The sequence below is a fragment of the Sinocyclocheilus anshuiensis genome, unplaced genomic scaffold (genome assembly GCF_001515605.1).
Source record: "Sinocyclocheilus anshuiensis isolate Anshui unplaced genomic scaffold, SAMN03320099.WGS_v1.1 scaffold2490, whole genome shotgun sequence".
NCBI lineage: Eukaryota > Metazoa > Chordata > Actinopteri > Cypriniformes > Cyprinidae > Sinocyclocheilus > Sinocyclocheilus anshuiensis.
Genome location: NW_015555992.1, coordinates 124,699 through 141,893, shown reverse-complemented (window position 1 = coordinate 141,893; position 17,195 = coordinate 124,699). Strand labels below are relative to the sequence as shown.

The 17,195-nt window shown below is 36.9% G+C and overlaps 1 protein-coding gene across 1 annotated transcript in view; it reads left to right on the top strand.

Moving 5' to 3' along the window:
* The window catches only part of LOC107676115 (leukocyte tyrosine kinase receptor-like), a 78,364-nt gene that overhangs the window by 44,499 nt on the left and 16,670 nt on the right, over positions 1–17,195 (top strand). Inside the window, exons 8-15 of the mRNA XM_016470637.1 lie at positions 6,477–6,642; positions 7,764–7,911; positions 8,024–8,134; positions 8,980–9,121; positions 10,619–10,789; positions 10,884–10,982; positions 13,190–13,345; positions 16,558–16,671. Coding sequence (XP_016326123.1) covers positions 6,477–6,642; positions 7,764–7,911; positions 8,024–8,134; positions 8,980–9,121; positions 10,619–10,789; positions 10,884–10,982; positions 13,190–13,345; positions 16,558–16,671 — 1,107 coding nt within the window. The remainder of the gene's footprint in view (positions 1–6,476; positions 6,643–7,763; positions 7,912–8,023; positions 8,135–8,979; positions 9,122–10,618; positions 10,790–10,883; positions 10,983–13,189; positions 13,346–16,557; positions 16,672–17,195) is intronic.

Here is a 17,195-nt window from a genome sequence, read left to right as displayed (position 1 = left end):
ATTGGAAGAAACGTTTCAAGCAAGAATATTCAAACACATACATACCCAACATGATTATAATCCTATAAACTATTCAATAGTTATTAAAAATACATACCCAATAAATGATTAAAACGTGATAGTCTAATGTGTGGGTTAGATACATAATATGGAGTTATGCATAGAAATGATTAGTTGCTCACAAGTCCTTTTAGTGTCATTTAGGTGCATGGAAAGGCAGTTTCTGTGCCATTCTGTGAATGTATGAAGACCTAAGATTAAGAGGTCTGTAAGGAATCTCTGAAAGTATTTTCTTTGTTAGAGTTGGAGGAAGTCAATCTACAGGGCTCGTGATTGTGTTTACTATCACGTGAGGGTCATGCTGTCATCTCTTTAACCATTTAATCTTGATTACTTGCCCTAAAATTGACAATCTCCTTCCTGAGTTGTTATGATCAGTGTGTTCCTTTTGTGTTAATGTTGAAAGCTGTTCTGTGAAAGAGTTGGTTAGGCTTGCTTCAGACTGGCTAGTGCTAGGGTCTGATTTATGAACATCCTGATGTCTTGGGCCTCTGTGGAATTCGGCTCCTCATGTTTCAACCATGTTTTGACCAAATCTTAGATTGTCTGATTCGGTCTGATATACTACACTATCTATCTAGCTATCTATCTACCTACCTACCTATCCATGCAAACCCAAACTGCAATAGAAAATCAACATACAAAGCAAAATAAAAAGTAGGAAATGTGTCCAACATATAATAACCTAGGTGTCAACTAATTGTTCTTTGGCTAATGCTAAATGAAACACACAAATTAGTTTCTCAAATAATGCAGAATACATATTTTGATAAAACAGATGCCAGATCTAAACAGCACTCCCAATTCCAACAGTGGTAGCACCATGCTTTATAAAGACTCTGGAATCTTTGTTTTCACAGCAAGTTATGAGTTATGCGCTGCAAACATCAGAGGACCTAATTCAAAGTCCAGACCACGTAATTCCTTCTGAGCACACTGAAATTGTTGAAATGCTTGAGTACACCAAATATGTTGGACTTCTAATGGATATAGAAGATAAATGCTTATGAACAGAGGCTCAGATACTGTCTCTCTTCCTCTCTCTGTGTCATGGAAGCACACTGCAGAGAAAAGAACGTGTGCCATCTACTGGACTATTGCTGCACCATCTTCTACAATTCAAACACTGTTGAAAGACCGGTTATAACATCTAAGGGTGCTTTCACTTTACAGCTTTTGGTGCACATCTGGGACAGGATGACATTAGAGTTTGTGTGATTTGCTTGGTGGAAATGTGGCTTTCAAAACTTGGGTGCAAACCAAGGAAACATGTTAAGTCTGCTTGAAATCACCTCTGGAACACAAGTCATGTCATAATCTGTACTAAATTGTGGAAGTGAAGTGCTATTGATGACAAAGAATTTGCAACTTTGCACGGTCCTGATCACATGTATTATAGAATAATGAATTTCTCATAGCTGCTCATCTCAAATTGCTTTACAGCAAACAGCTCTCATTTTTCCAATCTCTTAAATGTGTTTGTGGCAGACAAATGCAGGTGCCATTCTGCAATCAAACCAACTGTGAAAACAGCCTAAAACATACTCTGTCACAATACTATATCAGAGGCAATGTTTCACATTAATGCTTTCAAATGATCAGAATTGTTTATGAAGCCTGTATTGTAAAACATTGCTTCACATTAGCATGATTGTCTATTGAACATGCACAAATCAGCCATCTAGCACATGACCTTTGAAAATGTCCTACCAAATGCCATCAGCATTGGGAAGACTGATCTGCTTGCTCATAGCATATACAGGTGTTCCTCTTATGTTCATGCTCATTGGAGCATAGCCATTTATCAATATGGTGAGCTTGAGTGTTTGTGAAATGACTCCCACGCCATTTCAGCCTTAATAAATCTGAACGAGCTGCTAATCTGCTATTCATCAAGACTCATTAGCAAATCTCACTCACACAGGCCATTCTCTGGCGTAGTTCAGCTTGAATGGTCAAAAAACACCATCCAACTCTTCTCTGCAGTGTCTGAAAAGGCAAAAGGAGGACGATTCAGTGCTGAATGTTCTATGAAATTGATTGTTTGACCTCATCCTACCTAAATCTTTATTTATTTATTTTGCACTTTGCACTTTGCAGCTCTGTAAACCATTGCATGTGGTGGTGAGGGGGAGTATATGAGTCATTACAACTTAGGATACATTTCATGCCCATTGATGATAATTCAATTTCTTTTCTACCATTTTCTACCATTTTGCGTATTTATTTATTTTTTTTAATGCTTGCAGTTTGCTTGAAATTATTAATTGCAGTTTGCATCAGTATTGATTTTTTTTAAGAGTGGTTCTCAAATTAAAAATAATTAATAATGTAACAGTCAACATTATCGATATTAAATGTATTTATAAAATGCTTAAATCTATTTCTGAATACTTCAGAAAATTAACGTTCGTGACATGTTGAGTTTAATTTAAGAAAACGTTTTATTTTTCATATGTTTGCAAAAGTTATGTTATTTAACCAGCAACCCCCTGAAATAAAAATCACAACGCAATGCATCCAGCATCATATTATCATATTATACCATATCATGTTATTTGGAAGTTTGGCTTCAGTACAATTTAGTTGTTAAGGAGTAAATGAATTAAAATGTATTACAAATTGAAATAATAATATTTCATGCCATTGTTGTTTAAGAGCAGAAGAGACTGTTTTCTTTTATAAACAGTATAATAATGTAATCTGTGAAGCGTTTGAGTCTCAGCTTCAGTTATGAGTTGGTGATAATACACACCATGTAACAGTTGAAAAGTATAAACAGATGGCAAATTTGCAGTGCTGTTATGCTGTAGTAAATTGAGCAATGGCGAAAAAAAAATCAGAGCAAAATGCATTCAAGTCAAGACAAAAACCTGTTAATAGGGTCATTGTTAGTTGTGTACAATTAGTACAGAACCAATGTGCAGTCATCCCTGTGTTTAAATTAGTGCATATTCATTCAGTCACAGCAATATATAACTGTTTTTTTTTACACTAAGTTAATTTACACAAGTTAGAAATAATCAGTATAATTTACTGGATTCTGCATTACTGCATTACATTTATTCTATGCACACCTCTTTTTTCAGTTGGCTTTCCATCAAAAAGAAGTATATCATAATATGCCTTGATCATCCCACCTATGTCTAGTTTTAACCTATCATTTCTGAGCTGTTCAAAACCACAACTGCTCAAGACAGTTAATAATTAAACACAAACACTTTCTTCCAGACACACTCTAGTAAAGTTTTCTGAAGTTCTATTTTCAGCAGTTGTTTTCTTTAAACTCAAAGGGAAATCAAGCTGCACATCAGTCTTCCCTTGATTCAGTCAGGTATAATTTATATAACTTTGAAAATGTTTTGATGCGTTTGATAAATTGTGCAACTATTGATATGTTCTGTCACGCCTCCGCTCACCCTCTTGCTATCTCTAATTTTACCTTCTCTTCTCTGTTCCTGCCCTCTCCCCATCCATCCTCCACAATCGATTTCTCCCTTTGCCACCATGGCATCTCTTTTGGCAAGTAAAGCCCAGTTGAATGGGGGAGTATGCCTTATGCTGACTCAAATCTTCAGCGCTGTGGAGAGAGGGAGCATGTTCTTCTGTCAGATCAGCTCCCTCGGCCTTTGTCTCCTTGATTACTTCCTCTGACTTTTGTCTGCGTGATTGCTTCTTCTGATGAGAAAAGAGAGACGGGCCGCTAACCTCATGATGCACTGAGCGCTGCTGCTCAGCTTCCGATGACTCAGCCATTTCCACCAATCAAACCTTCAAGAACTCTAATAAAAGGAAGCTCTATAAGACCATAATTGGTGATATTTGTCAGCCGCAAACCTCTCTTACAACTCAAACCTTCCTTTATCTTCAGATCTAATTACAGATCTCTGTAGGTTGCTGGCAAGGAAGTAAACTTTTATTCGGGTGTTTTATTCGCAGACTTGACTAGAACAACATCACTGCATGAAAAGAGGTCTATTTTGCCAGGGGATATTTTTACACCTATGGAGACTTTGTATTTCTCACCTTGGTCTCACTCTGTTCTGGTGAGTCATTTCAATTGGTTGCCATTCGATTGGTTCCAGCCCCCAATCCCTTGCGAAAGAGAAATTAAAAATAAGTTTATTGAATGTGCACAGTTCAAATCTTAAAAGTATATATTTTTAAAAACTTAACTTGAAGATGATATACATTAATAGAATAAACTAAGCCATTTAAGCATACGTAAAGACAGTTTCATAACTTTTACACACTTGAGTACAAAATGCACTTAGTAATAAAGTCAAATTAAAAGTTTTAAGTAAATACATTTTAAATCATTGTTTTCATACACTTTGTTTTAAGGTGTCCTTGTTACAGTGTAATGATACATTTAAGTACTGAGTAATATTAATTAACTACATGTACTTACTATATAGTTAGGGTTAGGATTTGGGTTTGTCTTGCATGTAATTATGCTTAATTTATTGTTATTAAAATAGTAATTACATGTAAGGTGTAACAAGGACACCTTAAAATAGCGTGTTACCAAGTCCACTTATTTTAACGTGCTGACTAACATGTAAAGTACTTGTTTGTAATTTTGTTATTTGATATTACATTTAGGGCCAGATTTACTAACAGCTTGCACCAGCATAAACTCTCTCTTTTTATTAGGATTTACCAAAGACACACACTGTGAAAACTTTGCGATGAAAAAGTGTGGAGTTATTTTTGTGGCTTATTGCACATGCATTTGTAGGTGTTTCCCTTTCAGACCTGAAATTTCAGAGAGGAGAGTATTAAAATGCATCATGCAATGTGATTTATGGGTATAACCTATTTTGCACCTGTGTTGTTAGTAGATCACCCGCACCTGATTAGCATCATCTACGACCCTACGCTAATATGCACTGTTCCTAGTAAATTGCGTTGGTCATTATATAAATGAGCTGGCTGCGGCTGTGTTCTTTAATTTGCACATTGTCAGTAGATCAATAATAGAACTTTCCACTCCCATCCAGTGTTGTCTATGAAATGTGTTAACGTGTAACACATTTTGACAAAAAAAAAAAAAAAACATCACATTCAGTTTGCACTTAACAGTGATAGGGAAAAAATGAAAATTTGGTCATGATTTACTCCCCCTAATGCCATTTCAATCCCATACGATCTTGGAAACACCATTTAATTAAACCTCAGAGGGTTCTGTCACTCCACTGAAAGTCCAGGTAACCCAAACTTAAATGATCCAAAAAGGTTAATAAGATGACATATTTGTTTTAATCTTAGCACTTTAATCCTTGTGAAGATATATGAAGAGATTTAATTTAGGGTTTAATTTACTTTTAAACAACAGTCAAAACACACATGCACACTGTGAACACATACGTGTGTGTATATGCATCACGCGCTAAACCAAACCTCATTGATTTTCATGTAACACACAAGCGCGCTGAAGATTCTGTTTACCATGTGTGATTCTCTGTGCTTATATGTGAATAAAAGCCTATCAATTTAATATGTTCATCACATAAAGCAATTGTGTTTCTTCACAAGACTTGGATTAAATAATCAATTCATATGGATTCCTTTTACATCACTTTCAAAACATTTTCAAATTTTTTTAAAGGTTTTGTTACCCAGACATCTATTTTTTTATTATATTATTTTCTACAATAAGTACTCTTTTCAGAAGTATGCTAAAGTGTACTTCTTTTTCACTAGGGTATACAGCAAATGCCCACTGCACCTTAGGGCAAGTTATTTATTTTTCATTGGCTCAAGTTAAAAAATATAGATGTGAATCATTACCCTACATTTTTTTAATTGGATGAATGAAACATGTTTTTCAGTGTGTTATAGGACACTACAAACAAAGATAATAAATAGCGCATGAATATGACGTAGATCAGCCTCCAGTCTGTAGCTTCTGAGCAGATAAAGATGTCAGAAAAAAAAATGAAATGTGGTGCAACATACCTGTAATACACTTTAACCTTTAGAATCCATTGGATGTGAGCCAAGTATATATCTTACCAGAAGTGAAGTGAACTCAATCAGAACCTCATTCCTCTCATGAATAAGTGCATTTGACATTTAGCAATGAATGAACTCTTCATGTGGTGCTATTTTCAGGTCTGTGAAAGACATTCTACAGGTTTCCAGCTAAGAAGAGAAAAATCATAAATTGTCTGTGGCTTTTTGACAGCCCAGCCAGACAAACACATCACATAGCATCTCTTTCTATTTTTGCCATCTAAAAGAGTAAAGACTTGTTTTGCCCAAGTTCTACACCAAGTTATAGTGTCTCTCTCTCTCTCTCTCTCTCTCTCTCTCGCTCTCTCTCTCTCTCTCTCTCTGAACAAGAAGAATTCTTATTTTACAAAGCTAATAATACATTCGCTGTATGTGTGGACATTTGTGTGTGTTTTCAGCTGTCAAGTGGATATTCCACACCTGCGGAGCAACAGGACAAGACGGTCCAACGCCGACTCAGTGCAGTAACTCATACCGCAACACCAATGTCAATGTCACTGTAGGCACTAAGGGACCATTCAAGGGCATCCAGATGTGGCGGGTCCCAGAGACAAGGAAATACAGGTACACACACACAAACACACATAATGTCCTGACCACCACAACCCAAAATGCCATACTGTTCAGCCTCTAGGAATTTAGTAGTTACTTTTTCGACCATGAAATGGGAAAACATTCTTCTTCTGCACAATTGCTGCCTGTTATCGAGCCCGTCAGGTCATTCAGGTAATTGTTGTCCGTGGAGCAGGAGGAATGGGAAAACACATTTCATCAGCTGCATTGCTTCAGTAGCACCCAGACTGATAATGACATTCACTTAGCAAAGTCTGTAAAGAAAATATTTTTTTTCAGCTCTGTTCAAAGTGAGCTGTCTACCTAGACGACATTTTAAGACAGGCTCCTGATGCAAATGCTATTTCAGAAGGTAATATTATGCTGTCTGCTGGAATATCTCATTTGACCAAATACTGAGACGGCATTGTAAGTAGCTTCTGTTGGAGAAAAAGAAAAATGAGTTCAGCTCAAACAATCCATCCAAGATGGCTGATGGAGTAGTGAGAAACAGTTGTTGTTTAGAATGACAGTCTAAGTAGGAAAAATATTACATTTTTTTTACATCGAAATGGTGCAACTTATCTGTGTTTTTCCCCCTTAGTGCAAATTTAGCAAATTATAGTCATGTGTGACTTATTTTCTGGAAAGTATGGTAATTAAAATGGACTGTTTCACACAATATTAATGTGTTGTGTCATTTTAAAGTAAAAACAGTAACACGTTGTTTGCTTAGCAACATGCTAATATCAAAATCAACTGGAACTGCACTTGTGGAGCTGTGTACTGTATGTAGACTTAGACTGTTCCATTCACTTATGTGGTTCGATTTCAGTTAGAATGCTGCTGTAGGCAGTAAACTGCAGGGCAGCTTGCTAGCTTTAGGAACAGAGCATTCATGCCATTCCTGGTTCAATGGTGGTGTAGTTACTAAAAGTCAGGGATTGTAATTAGAAGATTGTCGGTTTGATCCCCGTAAGAAGTGTGTGAAGAACCATTGCCATTGTGCCCTTGAGCAAAGCACTTAACCCCTGGTCACTCACGGAGAATTGTCCCTGTAATAAGTGCACTATAAGTCACTTTGGGAGAAAGCAGCAGCTAAATGACTGCTTACTTATTTGTATTGGGTTTAGGATCACGACGTATGGAGCAGCTGGTGGACGCAGTGTCCAGGCTGTCCACAAGTCACATGGGGTGTACATGACCGGAGACTTCCTGTTACAGAAGGATGAGCTGCTGTATATTCTAGTGGGACAGGAAGGAGAGGATGCTTGCCCAAATGTGAGTAATCCTTTCTACCAATATATCCCTGTGCTACTGTTTCAAAAAATATAAAAAGGGTATGATTAGCATCTAGTAAAACGTGAAAGGATTGCATTTTTTTTTTTCATAGATGGTGCCTACTATGGACCGGATCTGCAGGGAACAGCAAGGACCATCAATCAACAAGACCCAGCTTAAGGGAGGAGGTGGTGGAGGAGGAGGAGGCACCTACGTCTTCAAGGTGACACTATATAAAATGCATTTTAAATTGGATATTTCCAACATTATACATTTAAATATGTGTACATCTATTTGGACAGTGCGCCCAGAAATGGGGGGAAAAAAGTCATCAACTGTTCGGTCACCATCATTCTTCAAAATATCTCAAACTTAAACTCGTACATGTTTGGAACAAGTTGAGAGTGGTGATGATGACAAAATGTTAATTCTTGGGTGAATTATCCCTCAGTTTCTTCAGTCAGTGTCTTTGAAAATGTCTAACTTTGAGTGTTAAATGTTGGGGCATGCACCACAATTAATGACCTCAAATCAATCAATCAATCAATCAATCAATCAATCAATCATTCAGTAAATGGCAGGCAGAGTTGTATGCAACAATTACCTATACATATAGTTAATTCAATGCTGATATCAATAAAGATATTTTCTAATCTAATTACAATTCACGGTTTTAGCCAATATTCATGTGTCGTCATGTTTATGTGTAAAATAGTATTGGGTGTTAGCTTAGCCACATGCTAACATCACATTCTATTGAAATTCTGATTTATCTGAAGAACATTGTTGAGTAACTATGTAGAGTATGCAAACCAGATTCAATTTCACCAATATAATTGATGAGAAAGTCCTTAAAGCCATACGTAGTAGGAAGGGTCATATATACAGATTGGGGATGGGCCCACAAGCAATCACCTTGAACACAGCAGAAACCACATAGTAACACCTTAGAATAGCAATACCCTGGTGACACCGCAGTAGCATCATGGCACCTCACATTTCAGTGACAATTGGAAGATTTACACTCTTAAATTATAGTCTTACACTTCCTGTTTCCATTGGTTACAGGTGGTAAATGGAGTCCACATTCCACTATTCATTGCTGCTGGAGGTGGAGGTCGTGGCTACAGCAGCCAATCAGAAACCCTAGAGGAAGTGATGGACAGGGATCCCAGCATTCCCAGCCGTAATGGAAAATCAGGCGCTGCAGGTAACCCCAACAGATTGTCTGCATTATAAATCAATTAGACTAATTTTAGCATTACTGAACTAGTGTGTATTACTCATTCTGGCAGACAGCAGCTGACAATAGCAGTGAAGCAGAACATATTGCACACAGGGCAGATATTTTTATTTATTTGTTTATTTTTTACTTCATGTGGACAGTTGGAACTATGCTTTTGTTTACCAGAATATCAAGTTTGATTGATATGAAAGAAAAAAAAAATGCTGCTCCCCCAGGCTTTTTGCTTTCTGGACATGGGCATAATAATTTTCTTTTCTGCTAGGCTTCAAAATAGTTCTTTATCCAGTCTGAGATTGAATATGATTTTTGAGGTTGTGCCTTCAAATTCCTTGTAGCAGTGCCTGAATAAGACTGAGGCAGCAAATTAGTATTAGAATTTTGGATCTTGGATATTCTTATATATATATATATATATATATATATATATATATATTGGAAGGCGGTAACAACAGTACAGTAATAATAGTGTGCTCTGCTTTCAAGTCTAAGCAATTGAAGGCGCATCTGTGTCTGTGCATCAAGTTTCTGCATGCTATTGCATTGTGGGTGTTCTGGTTGTGTCCTGCTGGTCTCCCTTTGTAAATGGGAGACCACAGGAGATAGGCCTAAATATAGGCTTATATTCTTATATATATATATATATATATATATATATATATATATATATTGGAAGGCGGTAACAACAGTACAGTAATAATAGTGTGCTCTGCTTTCAAGTCTAAGCAATTGAAGGCGCATCTGTGTCTGTGCATCAAGTTTCTGCATGCTATTGCATTGTGGGTGTTCTGGTTGTGTCCTGCCGAGCACTCAGTATGGCTTCTATCAGTGGCACTCTTTTCAAAGGCCAGCTCCCCCATTGTGCACTATTTACTACACAAAACCTTCATTCCTAATTATATTCAATGTGTTTCCATCATGTCCATAAGGAAATGTACAGAAATGTAATAATTACATAGCAGCCTCACTGAACACCCTAGTAACCACCTTAAAAAAATCACACAGAACACCCTAGCAGTCATCTAGCAATGGTCAATGGTGAATCCATCGATCCTTCCAATCTTGCTTTCCTTTTTGTCTCTAAAAATCGTCTTTATTCAAAATGGGTGTTTTTTTTTCTTCTCCCCAGCAAAGAATGTGCTACTAAGAAACCATTAGAGAGTTAGCAAAATGGGACGGCTTTGACGTTTGAAATAATTTGCCACATTTTTATTTGAACATTTTCATGCTAAGCAGCAGCACTGACCTGCTTTAGAGGAACAGGGATGTTCATAGGAGACTATTTTCTCTGGAGAAATTGCTGTGCCACTCTGCATTCATAGATCTGTTGGAGGATGGATATAAATAAAAAAATGTTATATTGTCACCTGTTGTGAAATTAATTAGCCATGCAGAGAAACTGAAATAGGGCACAAGTGTCTTTTAATGTAGTTTTTATGATCTGAGTGGCTCTGTGAATTTCAGGCGGTGGTGGAGGCTGGAATGACACTGCCCCTGTTCCTCAAGGGGGTAGACCAATCATTCTGGGAGGTCAGGGTGGAGAACCCTGTCAAGTCATGGGCTGGAAAACTCGAGGAGGTTTTGGAGGCGGTGGAGGGGCCTGCACAGCTGGTGGAGGAGGTGGAGGATACAGAGGTTAGACCAAATTGTAGCCTTGTTTATATTATATATATCTTCATTTTTTTGTTTTGTTTCATTTTGTTACTGTTTCTCAACTCCATGACCATAGGGGGCAGTGCCTGGCACGATAATGATCCCAGAAAGGATGGAGATGATGGAACATCGTTCATAAGTCCTGATGGTGAAATGTACCTGGAGCCACTCAAAGGTAATACAAGATGCATTTATACTATATGTTCTATATAATCTATTGTATGGATTTTATAGATTCACTTACATACATTTGGTGCGTGCAATTTATAGCATTCTAGCATTTCTAGCACACTTTTTTTTTCTTTTTTTTTGGTTAAATAGCTTCACATCATTCAGGTATTTGAAGTGCACTTTTTATTGGACATTTAAATGTGAACACACTATTTATGCTACAAAATGTCACAGAACATAAGTATGTGTGTTGTATACATAAGTACACTGTATACAAGTACAGAATGGTAAATATGTACACTTTTGAGTTTCTGGTGAATCCAATGCATACTCTCCATACTATATAAGCCATACTATATACAAGATTAAGATCATCAAGTTGTGTTTCAACTCATAGTACATTGATGATGATAAGCCAAAAGGACCAAATGGTATAGGATATTATTTGTTTCATTTTCAAAGCACATGTCTTACAAGCTTTTGTGCTGACATTGCACACAATCCTTAAAAATGAGTGATTAAATAGTTACAATATAGCTATTGCAGTTTTTAAAGATATAAACAGTTAACTATTAATGAATTTAAAGGCAATATATTTAACTTGCTGCTAACATTCATACTTAAATGTGGTGACATTTCAATACAGGCATACTGTCTACCTGTGTACTCAGAGTTACATTGTTCCAGCACTAATGAGGTACATAAAGTACTTTTAGAGCGTACTAGAAGTACACAAATTAGGATGCAGTCAGGATGACTAGAGGTCATCAGCTCTTTATCATTCAAATTAAGGGCTTAAATTAATTTCAAGAACCAATTTCACATTTTTGTGAAAAGTTTAATGGGGACATACAAATTAATTTGCAGTGAAATATTAAGGTGCCAATAACAAGCATCTTGGAAAACAGATGTCTGGATGATAGTGGGCTATTAGTGGTATACTTTATCTCTACAGTTAGTTGAAGTTTGTACCTAAAGTTGAAGATGACTCAAATCATATACGGTTTCTTACATTCCCTCTAAGGCACCATTGTGCCTTAGAGCAAGGTGCTTATGCTTCCAGGACTGTGAGTGATGAAAAGCATCTCCTACATTGGAAATACGATTCGATCATCAATAAGTTTTCTTAATACAAAAGTTATATGTTCCCTTTCATGGGAACTTCGAACTGCGTCCTCTAGCGACCCCTAGAGGACGCAGTGTCTCGTTCCCTACTCAGGGAACCATGGTTACATAAGTAACCTGAGACGTTTTGCTTCAGTCTTGTGTAATAATAGGGCAATTTACTTGAGGAAGCTATATTGTGAGGAAGATAAAACAGTTTGATGTACTATGAAAATATATTGTGTACTATGAAATTATGCTGTAAAAATCTCAGAACTATAAACTACTTCCCCAGAGCATTCACTGGTGAACAAATAAGAAATTCCACACATCAATGGCATGATTCAGAAGCTGTGGGCCCAGCAATAAAAATCCATTCACAATGAGACTTTGACTTTGACTGATATGACACCCTTAACCCTCATGTTGTTTTCTGGTAATTTTGACATGGAGAGGATGTTATTTTCACAGGAAACGTTAGTTAATGTCATTGCATTGCTCTAAACTTACTGACTTTGCTCACACAGGCATTGTTTTTTTTTTACACTTGTGGTTCCTGGTCAAAAATGACTGGCATTCAAAAAATGAGTCTTGCTATACTATACCGTTTCCAAATATTGGATTCAATCCTTTTATCAACTTGTTGCTATACTATACTATTGCTATACTATACCCTTTTCCAAATATTGGATTCAATCCTTTCATCAACCTAACCTGACTGGCATTCAAAAAATTATTCTTGCTATACTATACCGTTTCCAATTATTGGATTCAATCCTTTCATCAACTTGTTTTCTTTCAATTAGGACATGTTTTATATTTCTTTTTGGATGCGATTGATCGTATGCCTCACTGATCTAAGCTTATCCTCCTCAGATTTTGTGATGATTAAACGTTTTTCATAAGCTTAGATCAATGAGTTCCAAACAGAAAAGTACAGGAACCATATTATAGAGACAATCCCCCTGGAAAAACCTGGATTAAGGTGCCTTGCTTAAGGGCGCAAACTTACCCCTGTTGTGATCAAGCCAACAATCTTCTGATTATAAGCTTCAAGCTTTCCTACTGTGCGTCACCATCCCATAAGTATGGTAATGTCATTTCCAGGCATGGAAGGTGACGGTGAAGTTATTATCAACCCAGTTCAGAACTGCAGTCACTGTGAGTCAGGGGATTGCCACGAGACCTCTGAGGGCACGGTGTGCTACTGTGATGAAGAGCTCTCGCTGGCCCCAGACGAAGTGTCCTGCATCAACTCTACCGGTTAGTTAATTCATAACACACTTCACCACCATTAGATGAATGGCTGTCTCATAAAATGGTAAAATGAATGTCTGGGAAGAGTGTTCTCACAAAGTTCTTTCTCAAGAGCGACACTTACCTCTGTAAAGCCAAGTTCAATTCTCTACCATTTACAGTCTTTCTGGCAGAGGTCATAACTCTCAACTGTAGCTCAGTTTGCCAAAAAAAAAGAGAGAGAGAGATAACTTTCCACCATTGCACACCTCTTTTAGCTACTGTTCCATTAATTCAGAATGTTTTACATATCTCTTCATATATGCAAATCGATTGAAATTCCCTCTGTTCTCCAGTGCTGTTTTCAACTTCATTAGTGTTTAGTTACTACGTGAGTTAGTGCCCATGGGTTCATGCTAATTATATGCTAATATCAACACTTCAAAGCTCTAAAAAAAAGCTCCAAAAATGTAAACACTTTGACAGGTTTTTAAGAAATAAGCAAGAAAATAAGAATTAAATTGCATCAGATAAAAACGATTTTTCAGAAAGCTTTTCAACTTTCTACTCAGTACGTCAAAATCTCCTTAATCCCAGGTTAAAGACCCCATTAAATCACTCAAGCACGGTTTTGTATACTATATTGACATGTTTTCTAATAGGAAGTTGAGGCAAAGCATATTGAAATGGTCATTACTTCCAATATGCACATATATTGTATACTGTATATATATATATATATATATATATATATATATATATACTGTATATATATGAGCAATATCACTCTCGTATTCGAGCGATACCGGCTCTATGTCAGCATGGCTATGATTAGGCCAGAGCCGGTATCACTCGAGTACGAGAGTGATATTGCGTTTATACAACAGTTCGAAGGCACGAGTGTGTAAATACATAAGAAAAACAACAACGGAGTGTCTTTAAAAACCCTTTTGTGCAGAACTACTTCCGCCACAGCTTCAAATCTCAGTTTGACAGTTTAACAGCTGAGCTCAAGCCTCCGTTACTAATTCGAAAATGTCACTTTAGAACTAGTAACGAAGGAACGTTGAGTTGCTTCATTAAAAGCTTATTGTATTACTGTTTTAAAAGCTCACTGTATTATGAATAGTATTATGAGAGAGAGATGGACTGAGCGAGTGTGATTACCTGCCTCTGATAAAGCATTCATTCTTCAGCTCATATTCATATTCACAATAAAACATTAGTCTGAATGTCCGCTGGGGAAAGCAATATCTTTGTTGTACTATCTTTCATCTGTTAAGGGTGATTTCCAATTACAGCACTGCTCACTGCATTTGTTGGCAGTTCACCATCATGAACACACACACACACACACTGTTTCCCAATACTAAATACTACTATGTATATAAAATATTTTTATAGCGCTGAACGGCCGCTGACGCCCTGGAGCTTATGGCCTAAAAAACTCTTAAAACTACATTCCGTGACACAAAAACAGTATTATTTTAAAATTTCAGTGGATTTGGGCATCCGCCGTGACACTCGCTATGAGAAGTATGGGAAGCGGAGTGATACAAACGGGTGAAAGGGCATTCCTAACTTCGCAATGGCGCTGACGCTGATGGCTGCCTCCGTGGCGTGCTCCGCAGTTGTTTTTATGTTTTTGTTAGTTTGTCCTGTCTTTAGTTATATCCCTGCAATCAGTTTAACTAGAGACGAATTGCTGGACATTCGGACCACCCGATATTTCACCGGTTTTTGATTATTCTGATGTTTTGCTGGACCGCAACCTTTGGGTTACGAGTCCGACTCTCTAACCATTAGGCCAGGACTTCCCAATAAAATTATTATTTTTTTTTTTTTTTTTTTTTTTTTGATGAAGCACAAGTGCCAGTCCTGGTTCATAAAGCATAGTTTTCTCTATAGGATTAAAGCAGAATCTAAGGGCAAAGTTTTTGTTCATCTTCAAAGGGCACCTTGGTTAAAATCCAGGGCTCGTATTCACAAAATAAATTGTATTCCTAAATTTTTGCTCTAAGAGTATTTCAAAAAGTGTTTTAGTGCTAAAACTAGCTCCTAGATCTGTGAAACATTTGGAGTAGTCCAAGTAGTAGTCCTAAGTCCAAGACCAAACCACACACTATCTGAAAAAGGCTGTTGCCGGCAATCAGCCTTGGAACGTAAACATTTTAGAAACATTTGACAATAATGGGATTTTAAAAAGGTTATCCCAACAAAAAAAACATAAAATAAATCAGTTGGGCAAGAAGTAACAACTGTTCTTGTGTCCAGTTTGGTTTTCTTTTACATTTGAATGTCTTACTATGAGCCATGATTATTCTGCTCTGTTAATTAAAAGGCTGTTTATATGCATTTACATTTACATTTACATTTAGTCATTTTGCAGACGCTTTTATCCAAAGCGACTTACAATTTGGGGATACATAAAGCGATTCTTCTTAAAGACAATGGACAACATCTCCAGGACGCTACGCACCATATGACGGCGGTTTAGCCAATCACAACACACTGGGCTAGCTAACCAATCAGAGCCCATCACCTATTTCTGAGGGCGGGGCTTCTTAAACATAGGAAAAGATCAGCCTGTTTCTCAGAGAAGGGACAGAGCAGTGTGGAATAAAGGTAAATTATGTGAAAAATAATGTGTTTTTTTTTTTTACTAAGCATTAACACATGTTAGACTGCACCCCATAAACACAATCAAGCCTAGAAAAAAAACAGTGAACCACCCCTTTAATTAGTGACACTTAGCCTGCATTTTAAAACTTTATTTGAATGTGGCAATTAACATTTTTATTTTTAAACCTTTATTTGAATATGGCAACATAATATTGCGTTCTACAATATTTCTATGATAAAAAAAAAACTCTGAGAGAAACCACTCCCCTATCAGCCAATCACTGTGTGCATAGTTAATAAGCATGCTGACATCATCCATACCAACGAGGTTGACCCCACCCTTACTCTTAGCTTAAGACTTCTCTCTATTCCTTAGTAAAAGTTTGTCGTCTCAGCAGCTTTGTGAATAGGTTTTAAGAGAAAACTCTTAGCCAAAAACTTTTACTGCTATTTAGGAGAATTCTTAGTGGTAAGATTTTTTTTTAATTTTTATTATTATTATTATTATTTATTTTTTTTTTGTATGGTCCTGAGTTAACTATTTTAAATGTGAAAAGCTCTACTGAGTTCTTCCTGACTCATGTGAAGTGTATATTTGTTGCTGTGTGTTTATGTAGCGGTGTCTATGTTGCCTGCCCAGCCGTCTTTGTCTCATCTGGCGCTGGGTCTGTCTGTGGGGACCTCCGCACTCATCGCTGCATTGCTGTTGGCCGTTTCTGGCGTTATGATCAGTAAGTAGACTATGTCAAATTATTTTTATGAGCATAGTTTCATGGAGTCTCAGAGGTTAACCAAAACATAATACTGGAGCCAAGCCATTTGGGGAAGCTTTTTTTTGGGGGGGGGGGATTAGAAACAAAGCGAATAAACCTGCACTTGCAGAAAGATCACAGAAAATGATATAATAATATGTTGCATATTTTATGTTTCACTGGCCAATATGACTGTGGTCTTGGACAGTATACTGACACCTATGGGTGTGGATGTAGCTTCATGCCAAAGCGATATCAATGCCACTGTAGGAAATGTGAAATTTACTTTATTTCATGACCAAAAGTGTCCTCTAAGAATTATGTATGTATGTATTTATTTATTTATTCAAAAATAATTTATTTCTGCATTTTTTTTTTTTTAGGAAAACCTATTGAATGCACTTTTAAAGAAACAGTATATTCATTCAACTGCACACATGCCAGACCAGCTTTCAAAATTAAAAATGAGGATTCATGTCTCATGTTTGACACACACACACACA